The sequence below is a fragment of the Phalaenopsis equestris genome, unplaced genomic scaffold (genome assembly GCF_001263595.1).
Source record: "Phalaenopsis equestris unplaced genomic scaffold, ASM126359v1 Scaffold000935, whole genome shotgun sequence".
In the NCBI taxonomy this organism is placed as follows: Eukaryota; Viridiplantae; Streptophyta; class Magnoliopsida; order Asparagales; family Orchidaceae; genus Phalaenopsis; species Phalaenopsis equestris.
Window position 1 is genome coordinate 54,165 of NW_018165374.1, and position 23,543 is coordinate 77,707.

At 37.2% G+C, this 23,543-nt stretch overlaps 2 protein-coding genes across 3 annotated transcripts in view; both read left to right on the plus strand.

Moving 5' to 3' along the window:
• LOC110032389 (50S ribosomal protein L1, chloroplastic) overlaps nt 1–942 on the plus strand; it is a 12,950-nt gene extending 12,008 nt beyond the window's left edge. The window contains exons 6-8 of one of the 2 annotated variants that reach the window (XR_002294850.1): nt 236–361; nt 438–646; nt 722–941. Coding sequence is in view for 1 of the 2 variants with exons in the window: in XM_020736009.1 (XP_020591668.1) it covers nt 236–361; nt 438–578 (267 nt within the window). In the remaining variant the exon portion in view is untranslated. Of the gene's footprint in view, nt 1–235; nt 362–437 lie in introns of both variants that reach the window. The other variant, XM_020736009.1, reaches the window with a different exon arrangement.
• A 10,726-nt stretch (nt 943–11,668) lies between these two features.
• LOC110032387 (AP2-like ethylene-responsive transcription factor At2g41710) lies at nt 11,669–23,543 on the plus strand. Its single transcript, XM_020736006.1, has 8 exons — nt 11,669–12,077; nt 16,615–16,697; nt 17,045–17,053; nt 17,150–17,238; nt 17,453–17,526; nt 17,601–17,651; nt 22,566–22,639; nt 22,758–23,543. The coding sequence occupies exons 1-8, from the start codon at nt 11,866–11,868 to the stop codon at nt 23,351–23,353; spliced, it is 1,188 nt and encodes a 395-aa protein (XP_020591665.1). The 5' UTR covers nt 11,669–11,865; the 3' UTR covers nt 23,354–23,543.

Consider the following 23,543-nt stretch of genomic DNA (forward strand, 5'->3'; position numbering starts at 1 on the left):
AGATATATGTCCTTTTATGTTGAATACATATATATATATATATATATATATATATATATATATATATAAAGCGACCAATGAACCAGCATTTAGAACGACTTTGTTCAGATTCATAAAACATTTCAACTTCTATGCTTTAAATAGAACTAAGCTGTGAAATATCTGATTAACTAAACCTCCCTAGAAGCTTAACTATCACTTTGATTAACTTCGCTGCGGTTCTCATCGCTTCCAGGCTATTCAAGAGTTCAAGAAAGGCAAAGTTGAATACCGTGTAGATAAAACTGGAATTGTTCACTTGCCCTTTGGAAAGGCAGACTTTCCTGAACAGGACCTTATTGTCAACTTCATGGCTGCAGTTGTACGTATCCTTTGTCATGCTACTAGCTTCAATAATCGCTATCTTAAGCCATTTCACACTGCTGCTTTTTCTTCAGAGATCCGTGGAAGCAAACAAGCCTCCTGGAGCAAAGGGAGTTTACTGGAAGAGTGCACACATTTGTTCTTCCATGGGACCTTCTATTAAGCTGAACATTAGAGAGATGCTGGACTACAAGGTCCCTACACCAGCAGCGTAAATATGCAATGGCTGTTCTGATTAAGATTCATTTGTCCCACACAGTTATTTTACAGAAAATGTAGAGAGGTATTTTTTAATGGTTTTAACTGTTGAGTTATATTATTTTTACTGCTGTACTGTCGTCTACTTCAATGATTTTAGGTATGTTGGTCTGTAAGATCTTACCAAACCACGAGAAGGCAAGATTTGGAGTGGCATAGTTTTAGTTTATGTGGGATTGGTTGGAGGACCTTGAAGAACCTAAACTTTTCATTGTACAAAGTGGTAGTGGTAAATCACTGAGAATAGAGAACACTTGTGCAATGATACTCGTGTGTTTAATAGACGCTCGGCCTTTATCCCATTAAGTGGGGTCGGCTACATGGATCCTTTTTCACCATTGAGTCCTATTGAGTGTCATATTTTCATTTATTTTTAATAAATTAAGATTATTTTTTATACAACATGCCCGATTCTTTTTAGATCTACCTCTACCTCTCTTAATGTAAGTCGAATCTAAAACATATACTCTCCTAATAAGATCATCATATGACACACTTCAATGCGACCAAATCATGTAAGACGATTATCTCTAATCTTATTTGTCATTGGAGCTACACCAACTCTTTCATTGATGCATTTGTTTCTCATTTTGTTCCTAAGTGCTAAGCCACTCACCCAGCTAAGCGTTCTCATCTCAGCAACACTCAACTTAGTTTTATGCTTCTCTTTCATAGGCCCGCATTCTACGCTGTAAAGCATCCTATAAAAGTTCTCATCAAGTTTAAGTGGTACTTTTCTATCACACAATAGGCCGGATGCATCCCTCCACTTTAACCATCCAACTTGAATCTACTAATAACATCTCCATCTGTATCATCATTGCTTTGAGCAATAGACCTGAGATATCCTAAACACTCGCTCTTTTAATGATTTAATCATCCATTATTACAACTTTGCCACTAGATCTACTAGTACTAAAATTATATTCCATGAATTCAGAAAATGAAGCCATCATTAACTTCTGTTCATAGTGATACATTAATTGATGTCCATGATGATAAAATTTGAAAAATACGCACGTATTTTATAATATATTGACACATGCTTGGTAAATATTAAAATCATGGTTTGCTGAAGTTCTGCTTAGGGCTGTTTTTTGTTTTCTCAAATGTCATTTATTTTTTTAATTTTAAATTTGAAAAATAAATTATGGTGTTTTGAAAATGAAAAAATAATAACTTTTAAGTTGTTTTAAATATGTCCAAAGGATTGCGACGCCACATCGTCCCTTTTCATGAGCACGCATCGGATATTGTCGAATTTTCCCTAATTAATTCACAGCTGTTTTGTGCTTCTCATGAGATAAAATTATATTGTATGCACAAAAAATATTAGCATGAATCTTAAAGCTATTAGACTGCTCAAATGGAGGTTAGACAAAGAGAGTGTCCTACCACCCTACCACAGTCCGGGCAGGGAAAATTAGACTAGTCTCCCACGGCGAGTGACTCTGATGGTGGACCACACTTGTGGTCCCGACCGACCAGGATGCACGTAGGAGCGTCGAGCCACAACAAACCGATCGATACAAGACGAACAAGATCGCTACTCGACCAAGCAGCTCGAGCTGGTCGACGCGTATGTCGAAGGGCACAATTAGCACTCGACCGGTTTTCTCAGACCGATGTCAAACCATTTGATTGACGGATCATCGCCATAATTGAAATTCAAATTGTAATACAATTATGACATGGAATCCAAACTAATGGATATTGTTTTAATCACATTAAGAATGGTTTTCGTAATTGTTCCCTTCTTTCCGTATTGTAGAAAATAAATTCCTATAAATAAGGAGCAAAAATACTAATAAAGAGACATTTCTCTCGACTTGCAATGAGGAATTTTAGGCTTACACTATTCTCTCTCCTCCTCTCCTTCATCCGACTCTAACTCTCGGGATGTGACTCACAAAGGACAAATTAGGATCCAACGCTCTATAAGGTGGTACGATGAGTGCAGATTATGCCACAGATGTAAAACAATAAAGACTATGGAGGAGAAAGCTCCCAAAGAGAAATAGTGCACATAGGCACAATAAAGAGTTTGTGCAATCAAACGTGCACACACAATTCCAGGGATGCAGGCTCAAATGACTCATGATGGAACAATTTGAAGTCACCGCCACCAGCGAACCCTTCTATCATGGACAACCAAGTCAGAAACTAGCGGACGGAGGGACAAGGTGAGTCCCAACACACTGACACCAATGCATCTACACTGGCTATGTGAGTACTTGTCCGACCACTCGCAGGGTGAGCATTTAATCACCAATTAAAAGAGGTGGTACCCCCGCCCAAGCTAAGGATCCCACATCTAGATCATTTCAATGGGAAGATCGATCTGATTGACCACGTGGCATCGTTCAAGTCATTAGTCGGTCTGCTGCAGGTTGACGGCCCCATACTATGTTATCTCTTCCTAACCACTCTGAAGGAGTCAAACCTTCGATTGTTCAACGGTCTGTCGACCGAAACAATCCCCAAGTTCTACGAGTTTAAAAAACTCTTCATCTCTTATTTCTCGAATATAGAGAAGCTGAGAAAAGACTCGGACACTCTAATCTACCTCAAGAAGGGAAAGAATGAGAGCTTGCGACCCCACATCACCCACTTCTAGAACGAGATGCTAGAAGTTAGGTACATGGAGCCTGAAATAGCCGGAATGGCTTTAAAACGAGGGGTTCAAAGAAAAGGATTCAGGTATTATCTAAACTTGTTTAAAATTACTATTTTTGCAGAAGTATTGTAGATGACGAACAAACATATACTCCTTAAAGAACACCTTCAAGGTTCCCCTAGAGGTAGGATTGAGTCGCTGACCATTCCTTAAAGTGGCGAAAAAAACAAAACAAATCATGGAAGGTGAAAGACAAACAGTCCTCCGCAGGTCACCAAAGCAATAGCTCCTGGTCCCAAGATCAGCAGGGAAATAACCAGGGTCACCGTGACCAGAAGCAAAGCTTTGAATAGCGATCATCATGATATTATGAGGGATTGCTTGATTATCATAAAATGCAGGGTTTGACACCCCTCGATGTATCAATGTCCGAAATAGTCGGGGCCATCCAGAACAAGAACTATTTCAAATCAGCTTCGTCGTTGAAGACGTCCCCAACTTTATGAGACCCAAAAAGGTACTACCAGTACCACCGAGACCACGATCATGACACGGAGGAGTGCCGTCACCTTTGGAATTTGATCGAGGAGCTCATATGCATAGGGAAACTCAAGGAGTTCATAGTGACCAACACGCATACTCAACGACAGGGCAAGGCCCTAGTGAGAGAACCCCCAAATGAGCCTGTTCGAGCAAATGAGGTCCATGTGGTGGGAATAATCCCAACCATCTTCAAAGGGGAGGGGGGCCTTCAATTTGAAAAGCCAATGTTTGGACGATGTATGTTTTGCCATCCCATACACACGTAACCACTTACTCAATGTCTTTACAGACTCATGCCTCCCACCGAAGGGGAACCTCTACAACGAGGTGATCGTCATCACAATACTAATCAACAAATACCAGGTGGGTAGTATCCTTGTTGATACTAGAAGTTAGGTGAACATTATGTTCAAGACGGTGTTTGATAAGATTGGTTGAAGAGTGACTGGTTGACATCACCACTCGACCCATTATTCAGATTCTCTAGGAAATGAAAGGAGGCATTGGGCCTCATCGCCCTAGCCATGCCTTGATGAGATCATGGGAAGCAATACAACAGTACAAAAGGATTTCTCGTAGTGGAATCCCCACAGACCTATAATGTCATATTTGGTCGGCCACTCCTGAACAACTACCAGCAGTAACTTCTACCTACCATGTGGCAATAAAGTTCTCAAGTGACAGGGAGATAATTACTTTCTGGGGGAACTTGGAGCAGTTTAGGAGTTGCTACCTGCTAGCGATCCCGAATCTTGCCACGGATTGCTCAACATCCAGACCCAGAGGAATGAAGATATGGTGACCAGTGAGGCCATCCTTGAATTACCCGTGTCCAATGAAGAACCCATAAGGTTTTCCTCATCAGTGAACATTTTGATGTAGGGTTCAAGAACTAGCTGAAACAAATGCTTCAGGAGCACCGGGATGTGTTCACTTGGACCGCAGCGGAGATGCCTGACGTTTCAATCGATGCATCGACCAGTTCAACGATGATTTAGTCGATCGCCAGAAATTTGGCCGAACTAATAGCGGCGGAGGTACAAAAGCTGTTGAATGCTGGCTACATCCATGAAGTTCAGTGCCCGACCTGGCTCTCAAACGTCGTGATGGTTAAGAAGGCCAACGACAAATGGTGGATGTGCATCAACTTCACTAACCTCAATGCCACTTGCCCAAAAGACACGTCCTCCCTACCGAAGATTAAAACCTTGGTGGATGCTGTGGTCAAATAATCGTTCATGAGTTTCCTCAAAGCTTACTCCAGCTACCACCAGATAAAGATACACCTGGTCGATGCAGAGAAACAACTTTCATTACTGTGACATATTTTATTGTAATGTAATTCCCTTCAAGCTTAAGAATGCTAGGGCAACCTATCAGTGCCTCATGGATGTAATTTTTTCTAATTAGAAAGGAAAAATGTTAAGGTGTATGTCGATGATATCCTAGTTAAAACTAAATCACCCAAACAACGCATCGAAGATGTGAAAGAGACATTCGAAACACTCAAAAAACTCAATATGAGATTAATTACCTCCAAGTGCACCTTTGGAGCGTGGACCGAAAAGTTCCTCTGCCTCCTACTGACTTTCGAAGGACTGAAAGCCCATTTAAAAAAACTACATACGATCCTAGATATGCCACCTCCACGGAGTACCAAGGAAATTCAGAGGTTACCTGGTCGGTTGCCAAACTCAGCTGTTTAATCCCAAAATCGGGTGACTAGTGCATAACGTTCTTTAAGGCTCAAAGGAAGAATTAATGTTTTGAATGGACAATCGAATGTGAGGAGGCGTTCAGGAACTTGAAAGATTCATTGGTATCACCATCAGTGCTCCAGAGTCAGAAGCCAAGGAAGAAATGTCCCTCTACCTCAGAGTTAGACAAGATGTTGTATGCTCAATCCTGGTCTGAGAGGAGGTATAAAAGCAATACCTAGGCTACTACAAGACTTGAGTGCTTCACGATGCCGAAATGAGGTATCCAATTATGGAAAAACTAACATTTGCTTGATTATTTTTGCTCGCATACATTGACCGTACTTTCAGATGCATCAAATTCGGGTCGTCACGATCCATTGAGGTCTGTACTCACACGACCAGAGCATTCCATTCGACTACTAAAGCAGACAATGGAGCTCAGTGAATTCAACATCACCTATGTCCCTTGGATGACAATGAAAGCCCAAGCGATCATAAACTTCCTGGCTAACTTCTTCGTGACAAAGGGAAAGATTGAAGGAACTGTCAATTATGGAAGGACGTGGATTCTAGATGTCGTTGGGGCCTCCAAGCAGGCAACGACAGTACTAGTTCTGGTTTTGTGTCGTCCGACTGAAGAACACCTCTACCAGTCAATCTCAGTGGAATTATACTTCACAAACAACTAGGCAGAGTACGAAGCGTTGATTGTCGGACTTCGTTTGACCTATGAAATAGGCGTCTGAGACTTCCTGGTGAGGTATGATTCTTTACTGATCATGATTCAAGTTAACAGAGAATTCAAAGCCAGAGACGAGATGATGGTCAGGTGCCTCTCCAAGATGACGAAATAAATTGGAAGTTTCAAGAGCTTTTGCATCGAGCACATTAGCCGAGAAGACAATTAATTAACCGACATTCTCTCCAAACTTGTCTATTTGGGAGGAACCCCCAGAAAGCTTACTGGGCTGATGATCGACGAACCAGAAGCCATAGAGATAACGACCGACAAGACTAAAAGCTGGATGAGTCCATTCATCCATTGCCTGAAAATTGGAGAAATAGAAATAAGCATCAAAGATCTGATGCACTTAAAAATTAAAGTCGCCCTATACCTTTTGATTGTTGGAAAGTTGTTCAGGAGGTTTGTTACTTCATTCTAGTTGAGGTGTTTCAGAGAGGACGAAGTCCAAGACGTGCTTCGAGAGGTGCATTCGAGAGAATGCGACAACCACTTCAGAGGGAAAACACTAGCCTGCCGCATGTAATGATAGGGGTACTTCTAGCCAACGCTCCCGAAGATGGTGCAGAATTCTCAAAAAAGGTGCGAATAGTGTCAAAGATATGTCCCCTTACATTATTAGTCGGCTTGGAAGCTACAACTAATAGTTAGTTCTTGGTCATTCGCCAAGCGAGGACTGGATACTTTCTGGTTTTTTCCTCCATGAAATAGCCAAAGAAAGTTCCTCGTTGTAGTGGTTTACTACTTTTCAAAATGGATCAAAACAAAATCACTCACTCAAAACAACATAGAGGCGATCCAAAACTTCATATGTTCCAATCTGCACTGCAGATACCGGCTGCCACTCGTCATCATCGCCGATAATGGGACCTAATTTACGGACAAGTGAGTGAGACTTCTGCATGAAGTAGAAGATTGATCTGAAGTTTACTTCTGTCCATCACCCTAGGACGAACGGGCAGACCAGGACAACTAACAAACTCATCCTGAACCTACTGAGGAAGAAGGTCGAAGGAGTCAAGTGAATTTGAGTGGATCTGTTGCCCTTGGTGCTTTGAGCAATCAAAACAACGCCATCTTCGGTGACCAACAAACTCCATTTATGCTGACCCATGAAATGGAGGTCATGCTATCAGTCAATTATGATCACACAACCAAAGGGTTGTTATAGCCTCCTTGTTTACCTAAGACGAATCGATTGAGTGGCAACAAACTAAAGTTGAAGGGGTGATGCTAGCCCTCGACCTTACAGAGGAAACTCGAGCCCATTCGACGCTCCGATAGGAGGGGATTAAGAGACGAACCGCCTGTTATTTCGACAAACATTTTCGGAAGAAGTCCTTCATCCCGGGAGATCTAGTCCTGAAAAACTTTAGAGAAATAGTTTTTTTTTTGTTTTGCTTTAAATATAGATACAATTTTATCTTATAAGGGATTCTTGCCCGATCTTAGGAAGAGTTCTTGTGATTCCTCTCCAATCAATCTTTGAAGATGAAGTAGTCCTCAATAATATGCTCTATTAAACTATAGCATGATTAATATCTTAGATGATTTTTCATTTCAACTTCTCCCGACTTTTTAGGCTCTACAACCTAAATTTTGATTTCTTGGTTGGAATTAGAAACATATTAGGCACAACCTCAATCTTAAACAGATAAATGTGGTTGAGCCTATCTTCTAAAGAAATATATTATTCGCCCTTGGGCCTACATTACCGCGATTGTGACTGTGACTACTATTGAGTATGTTGTTGATACTGTGTTAGCTGTTGATATTGTACTAATAATTGATAATGTGTTGATTGATATGACCTATAGTTTTGCTACTGTTGAGAAGACTACTCAAACTATGTATGAATCAATTATTTTTCATTGTTTATTATCAATATTTTCTTTGATTTCATCTCAAATCTTGTTTGAACTTTGGAAAAAGCCTCATTAGACCTATTCATGAAGGTAATATGCTTAAATTCTTCTTATAAACAAGTTGCTTTTCTAAGTTGTGTTTCAAATGTCTTTATCAAGAATCCTTAAATAGAAGATCCACTGGTCTATGAATGTTTTTCAAGAGAATTTCTATTGCATGCTGCCCTTGTAATATGTGATTCACACTTCATGCTTGAATTTCACCACCACAAAACATAATCTATCAATGTTTCTCTAAGTTTATGTTATGTTTGTTGCTGCTAAGAATGTCCTGCAGGAGTTTCCGTGAAAGGATCTTTTCTGGAATTTATCCTCTAGCCCTCCAATTATAGAAGGATTAAAAAATGAGTTGTACTTTTTAACAAATATATGGTAACTTTCCAACTCTGAGGGTTTAGCTAAAGTTTTAAACTTTTGCAAGCCAGGTACCTATCCAAATGAGCCCTCATGTTGGCCCAATGCAAATTCTGCATCAGTGTTGGTGGGCTCAAGATATCTAACCTCCAATATCTATCATTTGAATCAAGTTATAAAACTCCTTGAACTTTCAGATGGACCCTGCTGGATCATCAATAATGCTTGAGAGTTCTTCTATAGCTTGTGAGGGCTGACAAATTGAGCCACAAATGTTTGCTTAAACTCGGTTAATTGAACCATCACAGAGTTCAATTTTTGATTTCATAAGAAACAAACAAATTTTAAGGGCATCATTTATTTGCAACAAACATACTACCAATTCAAAAGAAACTGTATTGTCAGTGGGATCCATCCTTCCTTTATAGGAGGCTAAGGAAGGGATCTTGTACGGATCTTGTACTTCATGAGTGATTCAGCTTTAATCTCTTTCGAGAAAGCATTCTATAATGACCTTCTTCTTCTTCTTCTTCTTCTTCTTTTCTCTTCATCTATGGAAGACCCATAAGTATTCTCTCTAGGGATGTGTAGTTTGTTGTTTAAGTCTTCCTCCTCTTTTAACGTTGGAGTTAAGTCTCTCCTTATTCTAGTCTGCAATAATTCCTCTTTGGAAGTTGATATCCTTGTGGTTCACATCTTCGTGCTATCGATCCTGAAGATTCTGTGTGACTTCTAGACTGATCTTTGGAACGAGTTTTCTATACCTTTTGCCTTTCTTCTTCTACCATTTTTTTGTGTTTCTTCTCTTACTTTATTCATCTCTTGTAACACAAACTCTCGTGTGCAATCCATAGTTTCCCTTTATTCTTTTTTGTCTCAATGATATCTTTGCCAGATCAGAGTAAAAATTTCATGCTCACCATCCCTTCTAGGATGTTGAATCTTTTTAGAACTTAGGGTCCCATATTGTCTGTGAGTTCATAGAATCTGGGAGAGGCCTTGTGAAGGAGGTTGCAGGGAGCTGAGGATTTTAGAGTGCATGTGTTGTTATTGATGGTGGTGAGAAAGAAGTGAAGAGAGAGCCCCTCTTTCTTTCCCTCTCCCTCCTCTTTATATCTCCTAGAATGTACTTTCCCTCACAGAGCTTCAAGGAAGAAACAAATGCAATGTTGCAGGTTGTGTTGTATGAGGTCTGTCAAGACTCATTGTTTATTAAATCCTAGGTGTGGATATCATGTGTGCAATAAACAGGCATAAATGATGATGGGGCATAGTTTTCTTTCCTTTTATCATGAAGGACTGTTAAAAAAATTTAATGACATAGTTTAATGGATGGAGCTTCGGTCGAAGAGTTTGATAGGTGTAGACGAAATTGATAGAAGGGCTCAAGGAGTGTGGACAAACTTGTTCGGAGAAGCTCGCATGAATACCATGTATCGACAAGTTCTCACAGAGGAGCTCATGTTAATACTGCCACCCTTGACAGAAGAGTTCGCCAAGTCCTTATGAGAGACCAGTCTGGTACATGTCACCTCAATGGGTATGACTAGCATGTTCATTCGGTCCAATCAATATCAGTACTCTAATTTCGTGGTGAATGCGCTCGATTCATTAAGCCCAGAAGACCCATATAATGTCTAAGTTTTCCTATTATTTTAAAGATCTATTTTTGGATGTACAATACTATAACTTAATCATATACAAGAAACAATTGAGTTGAAATAGTGTCAGCATAATATGAAAAGGACAACATACTTGATTGGTACTAAACAAAAAAGAAGTACTAGCATTGAACCTCTATTTTTGTTAGAAGAAAGATAAATCTCCTCATTAAACATCATAAACTTGATTTTCTCTAATTAAGCTCAAATCTTATTCATGTTTTCATTTATGATAACCTAATTAAAAATTTTTTGTATTAGGCTAAAATTAAGACTTATTATATTCAAAGTTGGCACATCTATTTTTAGATTTTTGTGTTTTTTGTTTTTTTTTTAATTTTAAAATAATATTTTTATTTCTTGTATTTTAATTAAATTAAAAGTTACCTAATTATGTTCGAGTCTAACTCGAATTTAAACTGTCTTGAGACCACTTAATCTAAGTTAGACTAGCATGTAAATCTGATATAATTTAGAAATATGAATTTATAATTTTGAAAAAAAACAAAAATTTCCATAATTTCATTACTATTAATAAGAAAATACCCAATGAAAAATGTCTCATTTAATTTTTTTATTTTTTTAAGGGGTGTTTCAAAGCATACTTTTAACCAAATATAGTCATGAATTTATTATAAATCGAACCAAACATTAAAAATAAGAAATTTAAATCCTACACTCCGTTAAATCGAATATTCGCTGTTTTCATCTAATTTTTGACCTAAATATGAATTTACTTACAGTCCGTTTGGGGCAGCTTATTTGATGCGGTGACATTTTGAAAACGCACCTGACCTATTTGGGTAAACTACGTTTTGACAGCTTATGCGTTTTCAAAATGCTAAAAACAGCATTATCATATCGAACCTCTCTAGATGCGGTGACAGCTTTCTGACAGTGGTTTGATTTAAAAAAAAAATTATAATATTCACCGCACCTAACTTATCAACAAATTATTTTTAATCTAAATTATAATATCCACCGCACCTAACTTATCATCAAATTATTTTTAATCAGCTTATCAGTAGATTATTCAATAAGTTACAGCTGTCCCAAACAAACCCTTAATGTCATTCACATAGGATTTAAGAGATCTGGTTTGCGAGTATTTCTTCGTCAAAAGATAAATCTCATAAATTTATATTTATCGGATTTACTAAATTCTACTTAACGTAAATTCAAAATGCTCCCAAACACCACTTATTTATAATTTTAAAAAAATATTAAATTTCTAATCTCATATAGATTCCAATATGTAGTAAATTCAAAATGCTACCAAACACCGTCTAAATGTGCTTATTTATAATTTTAAAAAAATATTAAATAAAATTATTAAATTTCTAATCTCATATAGATTCCAATATGTACAAAGGATGCGCAGAGAAGCATCTCAAAATTTCCTCTATCATGAACGCATCGGATCCCGCATAGAATCCAATGCCGTATGCTTTGGATACCCCGTGCGACCCTCACCCACACCGCACCCAAACTTTCACCCCACACACACGGCAGCCTACCGGGCGAGCCCCTTTTCCTTGTTTGAATTCCAATGGAGGGCTCCTCCCCCCTCATTTGAACTGCAGCCGAGCGCTTCCCTCCTCCCATTCATGGAGATGCGCCCCTCGAAGCTGCTGCTCTACCTCTTTTGTGGATTTTTGTAGTCTGAGGGAAGGGAAAGGTTGTTTTCTTTCTCTCTCGGTTGATGGCGACGGCATCGGCTTCGTCGTCGGAGGCCATTGGGGCGGCTAAGGCCGAAGCTTCCGGGGGAGAATGGCCGACGATGGATGAGCAGCAGCATGGTGTTGTGCTGAAGAAGGCTAGGAAGGAGAGGGTCTGTACGGCGAAGGAGAGGATCAGCAAGATGCCGCCATGCGCTGCCGGGAAGAGAAGCTCCATCTACCGGGGGGTGACTAGGTATATCTCTTTCTCATTAGTAGTGGATTTTTCTTGAGGGGTCCGATTTGCTCTGTGGATTGTAGTGAGTTGGAAGGGATCGATATGAGCTGAATTAGAAGATTGCAGGTGAAATACATGATAATTAGGCAACTTTGTGGTTGTTTAAAATTCTGGAAATCATTGTGGGAGAACTAGTGGAGGCTCACAACTTCAGATAATGAGGAGGGGAGGAAGCAGTCATTCTTTACATAATCCTGATTCTTTCTAAGGAGGAGCATATATAGCATTAAATAAGGCCTATTAATCATCTATTATTACATGTAATACGTAAAATTACATTCCTCTTCACAATGGCTGCTCTTAATGTCGAGCAAATCGGTGGAGGATTTGGTGGCGGCAACTCTCAATTTGGTGACGTTAAAATCAACTTGAAGGCAGTTTTAGATCCAAGGATATGGGCATGGAGGTGGCAAGATCTAGCAATGGAGAAGGAATCAGTGCTTGCAAGCTTGAACAAGGTTGGGGCTGACATATTAGGTGAAAAATAAGTGGATGGAAACCATATCTAGTTGTTGATGGAGATGGTGATGTTGGCGTCTACAATGGTGGGGGGGTTGAACATCACTAGAGGGTGCCAGAGATTTGTGGCTTGAATATTTGAGGTGTTCAAAGATGGGAGAAGGATTTGGTATGGGAAATGGGGATCTAGAAGATAGAGGTGAAGATCAAGGGCAGTGCCTAGCAAAAAGTTTGACAACAGTATCATTTGATGCAAACTAAATTTTAAAACTCTAGAATAATAGAGGAAACTAATAACACACGTTATAACTACACAACTTTGAGCTTGCATAAAATGCCAAAAATCATCAAGGGAGAAGAGACAGACAATTAGAGGATGCACACAACTCCACCTCTTGGGGCAGGGTAGGAGCATACAAAATCTTTATTCTCCTAAAAGAGGCATTTTAATAACAATAAAAGACCCATAGGACTTATCAACATATATTAACTATCTAATACCTAATATTAACCTATACCCACTTACTATATCTAACGAAGAAACAAAATAAACTACAAAACAATAGATATTAAACAAAATAAGTGGATACTTAGGCAATTTTGAATTTGCCTAAAACTCCAAAATCATTGAGAGACAAGAGACAATAGACAAGTAGTTAGAGGATGCTCATAACTCTAGGTATTAGTGGAGAGAGAGAGAGAGAGAGAGTAGCCAAAACTTAGTTTATTCATTTTGGCATAACCCTGATTCTCCCTATGGAGGGGTTTAAATAACGTAAGAATATCTATCGATCTATTTTGACCTATCAAACACCTATTAACTTTATGATATTTAATATTAACCTATTTACTAATTGTTGCTTTTATTACCTAACATAGATTTTGAGCACATGGAGGATTAAATCCTTGTTTAGGGAATGGATTTGACATGTCATATGATGTCTAATATTCGTAATAAGGATTTATCATTTTTGTCACTATATAGTGTAATGCAAATTATTATAGCTTTACAAGATCTATGGAACATATCAACATATATTAATTTTCTAATACCTAATATTAACATATAACCTACTTATCACATTTAATAAAAAACAAAAAAAATAATAATAAAAATTAAACAAATTACTTAGGTATGTAGGTATGATACAAGGATGGTTTGTGATAAAAGTTCAAAATTGCCTAAAACTCTATAAAACATTAAGAGGGGATATAAAACTAATGAGTGGATGCTCACAACTCCAAGTATCGAGGGAGAGAGGGGACATCTGAAGTTTACTTCATTCATTTCACGTAACCTTTTCGTTAAAGAGGGTATATATAGTAATACAAGACCAATGAAACCTATGAAACACCTATTAATTATTTAATACATAATATTAACCTATAACTTACTTATTACATTTATTACCTAACATGGATCCTCAAAGAATTGAGGATTAAATTCTTGCTTAATGCATGAATTTTTTTTTTTAGGGCATGGCATATGGTTTTGGATTTTCATACGGGAGATTTATTATTTTGTTAATGTACACCATAATGCAAATTATTTACAACATTATTGAACCTATAATCAACACATACTAACTATTTAACACCTAACATTAATCTAAAACATATGACATTTAATGAAGAAATAAAAAAAAAATACTAAAAGTAGAAATGAAGCTAAATACATTAACAAGTAGGCAACTAAATTCGTCTTAAATTGCATAAATCATTGAGGGAGAAGAGGCAAGCAATAGAGGTTGCTCTCAACTCTAATTATTGGGGGAGAAAGTCAAAAGTTTAATTCATACATTTTGCGTAACCCTCACTCTCCTTGACAATGGGCTATATATAATATTACACGACCTATTAAACATCTATTAACTCTTTGATACGCACATTAACCTATAACCTACACACTACATTTTTTATGTAACATGATTTTTAGGCTCATTGAGGTCTAAATACTTGTTTAGAACATATATTTGATTTTCTGAGCATGACATTTGATTTTTTATTTTCTTACCAAGGATTTATTATTTTGTTACTTTATATCATAATGAAAACTGTTTATAATAATATGAAATTCATGGTGCTATTAACACTAATTAACTTTCGAATACCTCATATTAACCTACAACCTACATATTATATTCAATGAAGAGATACAAAAAAGAAACTACAAAGAAATAGAAATTAAACAAAATAAATGGATAAATTTGTAGCTTCAGATTTGCCTAAAACTTTAGAAATCATTGACAGAGGAGAGAAACAATTAGAGGATGCGCACGACATTTGGTATCGAGAAAGAAAATGAGCATCTAAAGTTTAGTCCATTCATTTAGCATAATTCTAATTATCCTATAGTATACATAGTTTTACAAGACCCATAAAGCTTTCTAAACAAAAATTAACTATCTAAAACCAAATATTAACATATTGCCTTAACTCCCAAATAACTTGTGCAGGTGCAAATTGTGAAATGTTGGGCGTGTGCATGCAGTTACCAGGAATGTGTGTATGTGTGTGCGTGCAGTTGTGAGGAACATGCACGGGGTCCTATAGAGCTATAGACATACACAACATTTCAATGTAGTTTACAAGAGATGTTCATAGGTTTGTATGTAATTGACAAGGCACTTGTGTGTAGACATATATGATGTGTGAGTGTTGTTACTCAGATGTATGCAAATTAAAATGACGTATATTAGTACTTTCTTGTACTCGATTGTGATTTTCAGCATCCATGTAGTTTATCGGGATATACATCTTTATATGCATATAGCTGCTAGGATTTTTTGCAAATGATGGGAAATAGTACTTGCATATAAAGGCATTAAGTCGTTAACGAGCTTGTCAAACTCATGCTTGTTTATTAAACAAGCTCAAGTTCAAGCCCGTCAAGGCTTTACTCGTCTCACGAGAAGGCTTTACAAATTAGTTTTCAGTTACGTTGATGCCTTTTTTGATAAACTGTCACGACACTTTTTATTTTCTCTCACCATCAATTTCTTAGATGACTTTTTCGATGAGCTCCTATAACAATTTCATTCGAGCTTGCGAGCCTGCTATTAGTATTGTGAGCCGAGCTTGAGCTCGTCATTTTAGTTCAAGCCGAACTTAAGTTTGTATTTTGACAAATGAGCCAAGCTCAAGTTAGGCATGACTCAAACCTAGCTCGAGTCCTTTACACCCTTAGCTTGCTCTAGTGTTCATAGGCTAGAAATTGTCTATTTGTGTTCCTGTAAGCCATTAGTGTTTGTAAATTGTATACTTTTTTTTTTAATATGTTATGAATTTTGTGTCCTTAGAAATTTTTACTGACTAAAATGTTTGGATATTACTACGAGGACTGAGTCTTTTCTTTGTCCCAAATATCTATGAATTTTGTAAAATGTGGGATGTTTACATTCTCGAGCAGTCTAAATTGCAATGTAGGTGGGTTGTACTGAATCAGGTAAATAAAATAAAACTAGTGAAGCTTTCATGGATTGGATGCTTGTTTGAGCTGTCTAATGTTTAAATAGGTGAAAGAAGAGACTGAAAGTGTCATAAGGATCATTATCTAAGATTTATAACAGAGTCTAGACTATCTAGCTGGTGAGTAGTAATAAATTATGTACATGAATAAAATTGGTGAACCTTGTGACGTGAGACAGTCACCATCATGAATTAGATACTTTTTTGAGCTATCTAAGTGAAAATAGAGATTGCAAGTGGATCATTATGTGAAACTACATGGTCATAACCACTGCTTGCAATGTACACTTTCTATTGTAACAGTTGCACGCATGTTATATCTCCCATGCTTTTAGTTTATCAGATGTGTAGAAACCTTAAAATGCTAATGCGGGACCATTTTGCATTACCAGGCCATGTAAGGTGTTGAATGTCTAGCCGTTCACTGCTACACTTGCATAGTGTCAGCCCTGCGAAGTATAGACTGGCATATTATTCCATGTTTAATCATGTTGACTTGGTGATGTTGCTTCCATTCTTCCTTTTCAACACCAATATAATTGAATCTTCTATCTTATTTGAAGAATAGGCACAGATGGACGGGAAGATATGAGGCCCACCTTTGGGATAAAAGTACTTGGAATCAAAATCAAAATAAAAAGGGTAAACAAGGTATGTTTTTTTTTAGAGCATCAACGATATAAAATTTTGTAGTTCATACTTTCAAATGATTTATTTTTTTCTTCATTTATTATTTGGCATAGTATTGTCCCAAAACCCAGTTTGTGTTTTCAGGATATCCTTGATTTCTTAGGCTGAGTTTTCTTCATCCTCATGACACACGTTCATGCTTTCCAGATGCACTGAAATGCATTTTTATCAATCTAACCTGAAATTATGAGATAATTTTTGTTGTGTTCTAGTCTTCGAAGTTACTGGTAATCTTTACCGGTTTTAATATGTTATTTCTTTATTTTTTTGTGTATGGATATTGGTCGATGCGTGGTCTGCCTGTTCAGTCTACTTAGGTAAGCCTTTTTACCTCATGTTATGCATTAAAGTAGTGTAATTTACAGTCGTGAAGTATAATAATTAAAGTATTTATTTATTTATTTGTTATCTAGGTGCATATGATGATGAGGAGGCTGCTGCTAGAGCATATGATCTTGCTGCTTTAAAATATTGGGGCGCTGGAACTCTCATTAATTTTCCTGTGAGAAAAATCTGAAATACTTCTATGGTTATTGGCTTTTAGATTTCAGTAGGGAACTCTACCATGTTGAAAAAAAAAATGAAACCATGAATTCAATAGCGCAAACTGTAAACGTGTTTTTTCTTCCAGATTTTAGGGATTATCATCTGTTCATTTGGTATGTTTAGGGTAGACTTGGTGGAAACACGTAGTCATTTGTACCTTTCATTTGCAGGTTAGTGATTATGCTAGAGATTTGGAAGAAATGCAAATGGTTTCAAAAGAAGATTATCTTGTATCCCTTAGAAGGCAGGCATTTATATTGGGAAGTTCTTTATCCCATTTTGTTCTTTGAGATATGACAAAAAGTTTGGTTCTTGCAGAAAAAGCAGCGCCTTCTCGAGAGGGTTTACTAAATATCGTGGAATTCCAAGGTATATTTTCTTTGTGAAATGTCATGTTGTTTGTTACGGAAGGCGTTAATATTTCAAGGAAGGCTTCAAATTTCATGCTCAGCATTTTTTCTGGGAAAGTCCTGCTTTTTAAATGTAAGGATTTGATGAGAACCTGATTTTCATTTTTGTTGGACTGTGCTTCATACAACCTGGTCTCCAAAAAAAGTTTAGCTTGAATAAATGAAGCACTCTATGAATATAACTGCATTATTCGTAAGATGTATGATTTCATCAAGAATTACTCACTGTGCTGTACTAGTCTTCATGAATGTTCCTCTGCATGTTCATATAATCGGATTCTCAAGATAAAGGTCACAAACTGTTACAAACGTCGAGTAATTCTTGATTTTTGTTACAGCACAGTGAGTGATTCTCAAGATAAAGGTCACCTCTGCACTCTATGTAAGAATTACTCACTGTGCTGTACTCAACGTGCAGGATGGCAGCAAGGGCTAATGGCATAGGAAGATTCAAACATCCAACATAAATAAGCACCTAAATCCAATCATGTTACAAGCATATCACTTAAGAAAGATTAAAGATACAACACTCTCACAAAGAAATATTACAGAAAAAAATCTCTAATGCATAAATCAAAACCAAAATGTATCAAAAATAAAAGTTCACGATATATTTAAATATCCAAAGCAAAAGAAATCCTAATTAATAACCTAAATAAGTAAATTGTAATCCTAAATGGGTCGGTCAACTCATTGGGGCTGATAAAAAAAAACCAGGCCCTCCCTGGGCCGTTTTTGTTTCAACTTGCTTGAGAGGCAGAACATGGGATGTTTTATCATTCTTTGGGGGGGTAGGAGAGGGATCACTGTATTTATCAGAACCATCTAGATCCTTGTATTATGATGCTAAATCAACAATTTTGATAGTGGTAGAAATGTTAGTCTTGCGGCTGATTAATCTTGTATGCATTATCATTAATTTTTTTGGAAATTATGAATCGATCATTAGCTCCAAGTTTGAGCTGCCTGAAAGAACCCGTGGGAAATCTTTCTTTCTTCCACTTGATTGATACTAAATCTCCTTAAAAATTTGAGATTTTCTAAACTTATTAATCTGTTTTTGGTACTTTGTGTTTGCTTTGGTTATTTTTTTTTCTTACATGCTCATAAAGTGCCCGAATCTCTTTGAAGCTAGTTTTGGCATCATTGTTAAGATCAATAATATAAAGTATCAATACTAGCTTTAAGAGTGTGATAAGATTCTGCCCATATACTATCTCGAAAGGGTTGCGGAAGCAAACTCAATCTTAGGAAAAATCAAGTCCCACTATTTGATATTTTTACCCAAGAAATTTCCGAGTAAATTACCTATGCTACGATTCACTTCTTTGGTTTGCCTTTATGGGTAGGCTATCGAAGTAAGTTAAAGCTTTGTACCAAGATTATTCCATAGAGTTTTTCAGAAATGACTCATAAACTTCATGTCCCTATTGTCATGAGCAAGCCATTCAGACAAACTATCTCCCTGAAATACAAGTCTGTAATTTGTAAAGCATCCATTATCTTGTGGCAAGGCACAATGTGTCATCTCGGAGAAATAATTCACAACTACTATAACATAATTTTATTTGGTTAGCTCGTGGCAAACCCACTACAAAGTCCATGCTCACATCCAATCAAAATGACTGGAACAAGAAGGGTAGTGTATAAATCTATCTTTTGTTTTTGATTCTTAACCAGATGATATACTTTACATTGCCACAACTTGTATTAATCTAGGCAAATAAAAAATCTCTCACTAATAAAAGAGCTTTATTCCTGTCAAAGTGTCCTGTCATGCCTCCATTGTGACAATCCTTTATTATAGCCTCACTTAGTGAACTCTTGGGAATGCAAAAATTATTTTAGAAGAATAAATAACCATCAAACATGTGACAGTGATCATAAGATATCTCCTAAATTGAGCTCAAATGTCTTAAAAGTTGTCACATGGGCATACTGACCATTCAACACTTAAAATCCAACTATAGTAGACTGCATTATAGAAATCCACTTATGATGGCAACTCAAGGCATCATCAACCCTATTTTAGCTCCCACCTTTGTGCTTGAGCACAAAATCAAAAGAAAAGGGGAATTCCACCCATGAGATGTGTCTATATTCTTGCTTGTTATGGCTGATTAAGAATCTTAGGGTCTTGTGGTCAGTATAGAGATTGAACTGGCTTGCCAATAGATAATGACTAGCTTCAATGCCTCAAAATTGGCCTGGGTTTCATCTGACCAAATGAATATGTCTAACTTGAGAAGTTTCATCAAGGCTGAAATTTCTAATAAATCTCTTATGAAAAGGGGTTAATCCATAAAATTGGCGTACTTGAGTATATGATTGTGGGCTGGGCCAGTTAATGATTGCCTTGATCTTGGCTGGATCTATCTCAATTTCTGTTGTTGATACAACATATCCAAGAAAGCAAGTCCTTGTTGTTTGGAAATGACACTTCTTTGAGTGACCATACAGTTGGGCTACTCAAAACACCTCAACATCTCCATCAATGTTATAAATGATCCTCCACAGTACATTTGTATAGCATAATATCATCAAAGTATTCAAAACGACTTTTTTGATGAATATTCAAAAAACCTGGTTCATTGGTCGCATACGTGTTTGTAGTGTTGGATAAGCCAGAGGCCATGACTGTCCACTCATACAATCCATCTCGAGTCTTAAAAGCTATCTTTCACTCATCTCTTGGCCTCATCCTGATATGGTGGTAACCACTGTGTGAATCGATCTTGGAGAATATGTTGGTTTCACGCAACTAATCCAATAAATCATCTAGGCTTGGAATGGGAAATCAACATTTGATTTTGATTTTCTTCATAATCCCTCTATCAATACACATACTTCAAAAATCCATTCCTTGGCACAATTAGAGCCTGAACTGCATATGGATTAATGCTCTCATGTATCAAGCCTCTAAACATCAAGTAAGTTGATTCTGAAACTCTTTGTACGTGTTTGAGCACATCCGGTTGACAAGTAGGGTTGGGAGAGCAATACTTGAAATGAAATCTGTGACATGTTAGATATCCCTTAGTGGTGACAACCTAGGAGATAGATTATCAGTCAGGTCATCCTGAAAATCTCTAAGAATGGGATGCACAATATTTGGTATCAGCCCCTTGGCTTCTCTACCTTTCTAATGGCACTTCTATCAAAGGAATTTAGTTGGATTTAACCTTAATCGAACCATATATTTTTCTGGATTTGATAAATTTGGATTTATAGGATTTATTAAATCCTATTTAAGTTAAATCCTGGGTGTAGCCAACCCCCCTAAAGCACACACTTCAAAAGAATTTCTTCCCATCAACCCCCCAACATTTGCTTTGCATCCACTACTATAACTTGGATATGGGTTAAAATTATGAAAATAACCTCTAAGCAACAAATGAGTTAAGATAGACATCAATAAGTTTTAAAGCCTTAGTGACAAGATCCAATAGTCTGGATATATTCTTTTGATGTTGCCATGTGTTTTTCTTCACAAAATGGTCAAAAAACTTGCATTTGGTGTTGATCGTTCTATCTGGTCCAAGCTCGAACTAGTTGTTTCAAAAGTGTGTTAACTAAGTGGTTGGGGCTTTGTAGGGATGTTCCCATGCTATATCTTACACCCTTTTTCTCAGATAAAAAGAAATGAAACTCTTTTTTGCATGTCCAACATGTACTAGAATGTGACTTGCACCTTTCAAGTGTATCCACAGGAGACTTTCTGCAGTTTTCATGCTTCCGACTTGTCAGTTCCAAACAGGATCCAACTCAGTAGTTTTGGCTCAAGTTTGATTGGTTTAGATCTGTTACACTTTGCTTTAGAATTTTGCTTTCATGCTCAGTTGGCACTTTTGCATAATTTTTCTTTTACACATTTACCTGAGTCTTGTCAGCCTTTTTCTATTCGTAGAGATGACAGGTCCTCCTTTTTATATGTTGTATTTTGTACATTTGATTTTTTAACGAATGCAAAAATGCAACTTTACAAGGATGGCATTTAATAGTACTTAATCTATTTTCTTGGTTATTATTTCACAAGCTTCTGAAGATTATTTTAACTGCCGCTGAAATAAAATGTATGCTGGACAAGCAAATCTGATAAGCGGTTGAAAATGTAGTTACTTTTGTTAAAACTAGATCTGAGCTCTCTTGTAACAATTTGCAGGATCAATGTGTTTATGTAGGGATCCATGATAACAGTGGTTTTGCCATTTCTTGCCGCTGAAATAAAATGTATTCTGGACAAGCAAATCTGATAAGCGGTTGAAAGTGTAGTTACTTTTTTTAAAACTAGATCTGAGCTCTCTTGTGACAATTTGCAGGATCAATGTGTTTTTGTAGGGATCCATGATAACAGTGGTTTTGCCATTTCCATCCTTGATTTCTTCTTCTGTATTCTTTTTATGCATCCTTAACGTTACCCCAAAATTTTTGAAGTTTGATTTATGAATCTCACCCTCCATCTGTTCCCGTTAAATTCTTCACAAGTCATCACATATGTTTTACATAGATCTTTTTGACTTTTAAGTTATCTCCATTCTAATTCATTTTCTTTCTAATCCTTTGGTGTTAATTTATCTACAATCTTATTAATACTTTTTTGTTTTTGGGTGGTATATGCTCAAATGACCCATCTGTTTTACTATTTTATCTTCAACAGAGGCTCCCGAGCATCCCCACTAATATAAATTTTACCCTTCTATCCAACCTTCAATTCTATTCCAGCCCAGTTTTATTATATCCGAACTGCTTTCAAAATGTCATTAACGTCAATATAACCCACTCAGTTCCTTAACTCCATCTCTATTAATATTCACCATGGTTTTCCTGTACAGGAACTTGAATTTCCAACTTTCTGCTTTTGATTTATTTTCAGACAACCTCAGAGCACTAGATGGGAGGCACCTCCACCCTTTGGCCAAATGCTTGGAAGCGAATTCTACAGCTGCAGTGAGTCTACTTAACACCCATTTTCTCTGATTTTCACAGGTTTCTATCAAAAACAAAAAGGAAAACAAAAATAGCAACTTTCCCTTTTCTGAAACTCAACTCTGGTTCATCTTCTAAGGTACAAGTAGGGATCCAACCACAGAAGGGAAGTATGCAGGCGGTTTCAGCATGGAAAGAAAAATAGATCTAACAACTCATATTCGCTGGTGGACTCCGAAAAAATCGCGCCAGCCTGAGTCAGCCTCTACTCATGAGGATGTCAGCAGGGAGCTTCAAGCAGTGGAGAGCTCAATTCAAGCAACTGAGCCATACAAGCTTCCTCTCCTTGGCCTCCCACAGAAAGAGAAATCTCAGGTGCAGGGAACATCTGCTTGCAGCATATTATCCAGATCTGCAGCTTTCAAAAATTTCATGGAAAAAGCTTCACAAATCCAGGATGGTTCCAGCAGTAAAGATCCAGATCAGGGGAAGTCAGTTCCTCATTTCTTTGGAAGCAGTGAACTTGATAGCTCTGGACTTACCATGGGATTTGGTGAGCTGCCAATCCAAAGATCACAATACTCTCTGTCTCCTCTCCTGGCAGCTCCAATTAGGACAACTTGGAATGCTGTGGAACCCATTCCAGATCCTGTCTTTTGGACCAGTCTTGTTCCACCAACTGGACAGTCTCTCACAACCGCAGTTTCATCCCTGCCTACAAATCCTGTTCTTTAGGTATCATTTTGTGCTCTTAATTGCCTGTTTTATATCATGTCTGAAGCATATACAAGCAAAGGGGGTAGACTTTTCTTACCCTAAGCATGAATCAAAGTATTGTAGAATGATAATTTGAAGCCAGTTCTGAAAATGTATCTTGTATTTATATTAATAATGAAATGCAGTATAGTTGTGGTTTTATTTGAAC

Bases quoted from the DNA above. Each gene is read 5' to 3' on its own strand.
- LOC110032387 (XM_020736006.1), top strand. From the start codon at position 11,866: ATGGCGACGGCATCGGCTTCGTCGTCGGAGGCCATTGGGGCGGCTAAG. The intron at 17,527-17,600 runs GCAGGCATTTAT...TGGTTCTTGCAG, and splicing joins TATCTTGTATCCCTTAGAAG to AAAAAGCAGCGCCTTCTCGA. The intron at 17,652-22,565 runs GTATATTTTCTT...ATTTATTTTCAG, and splicing joins AAATATCGTGGAATTCCAAG to ACAACCTCAGAGCACTAGAT.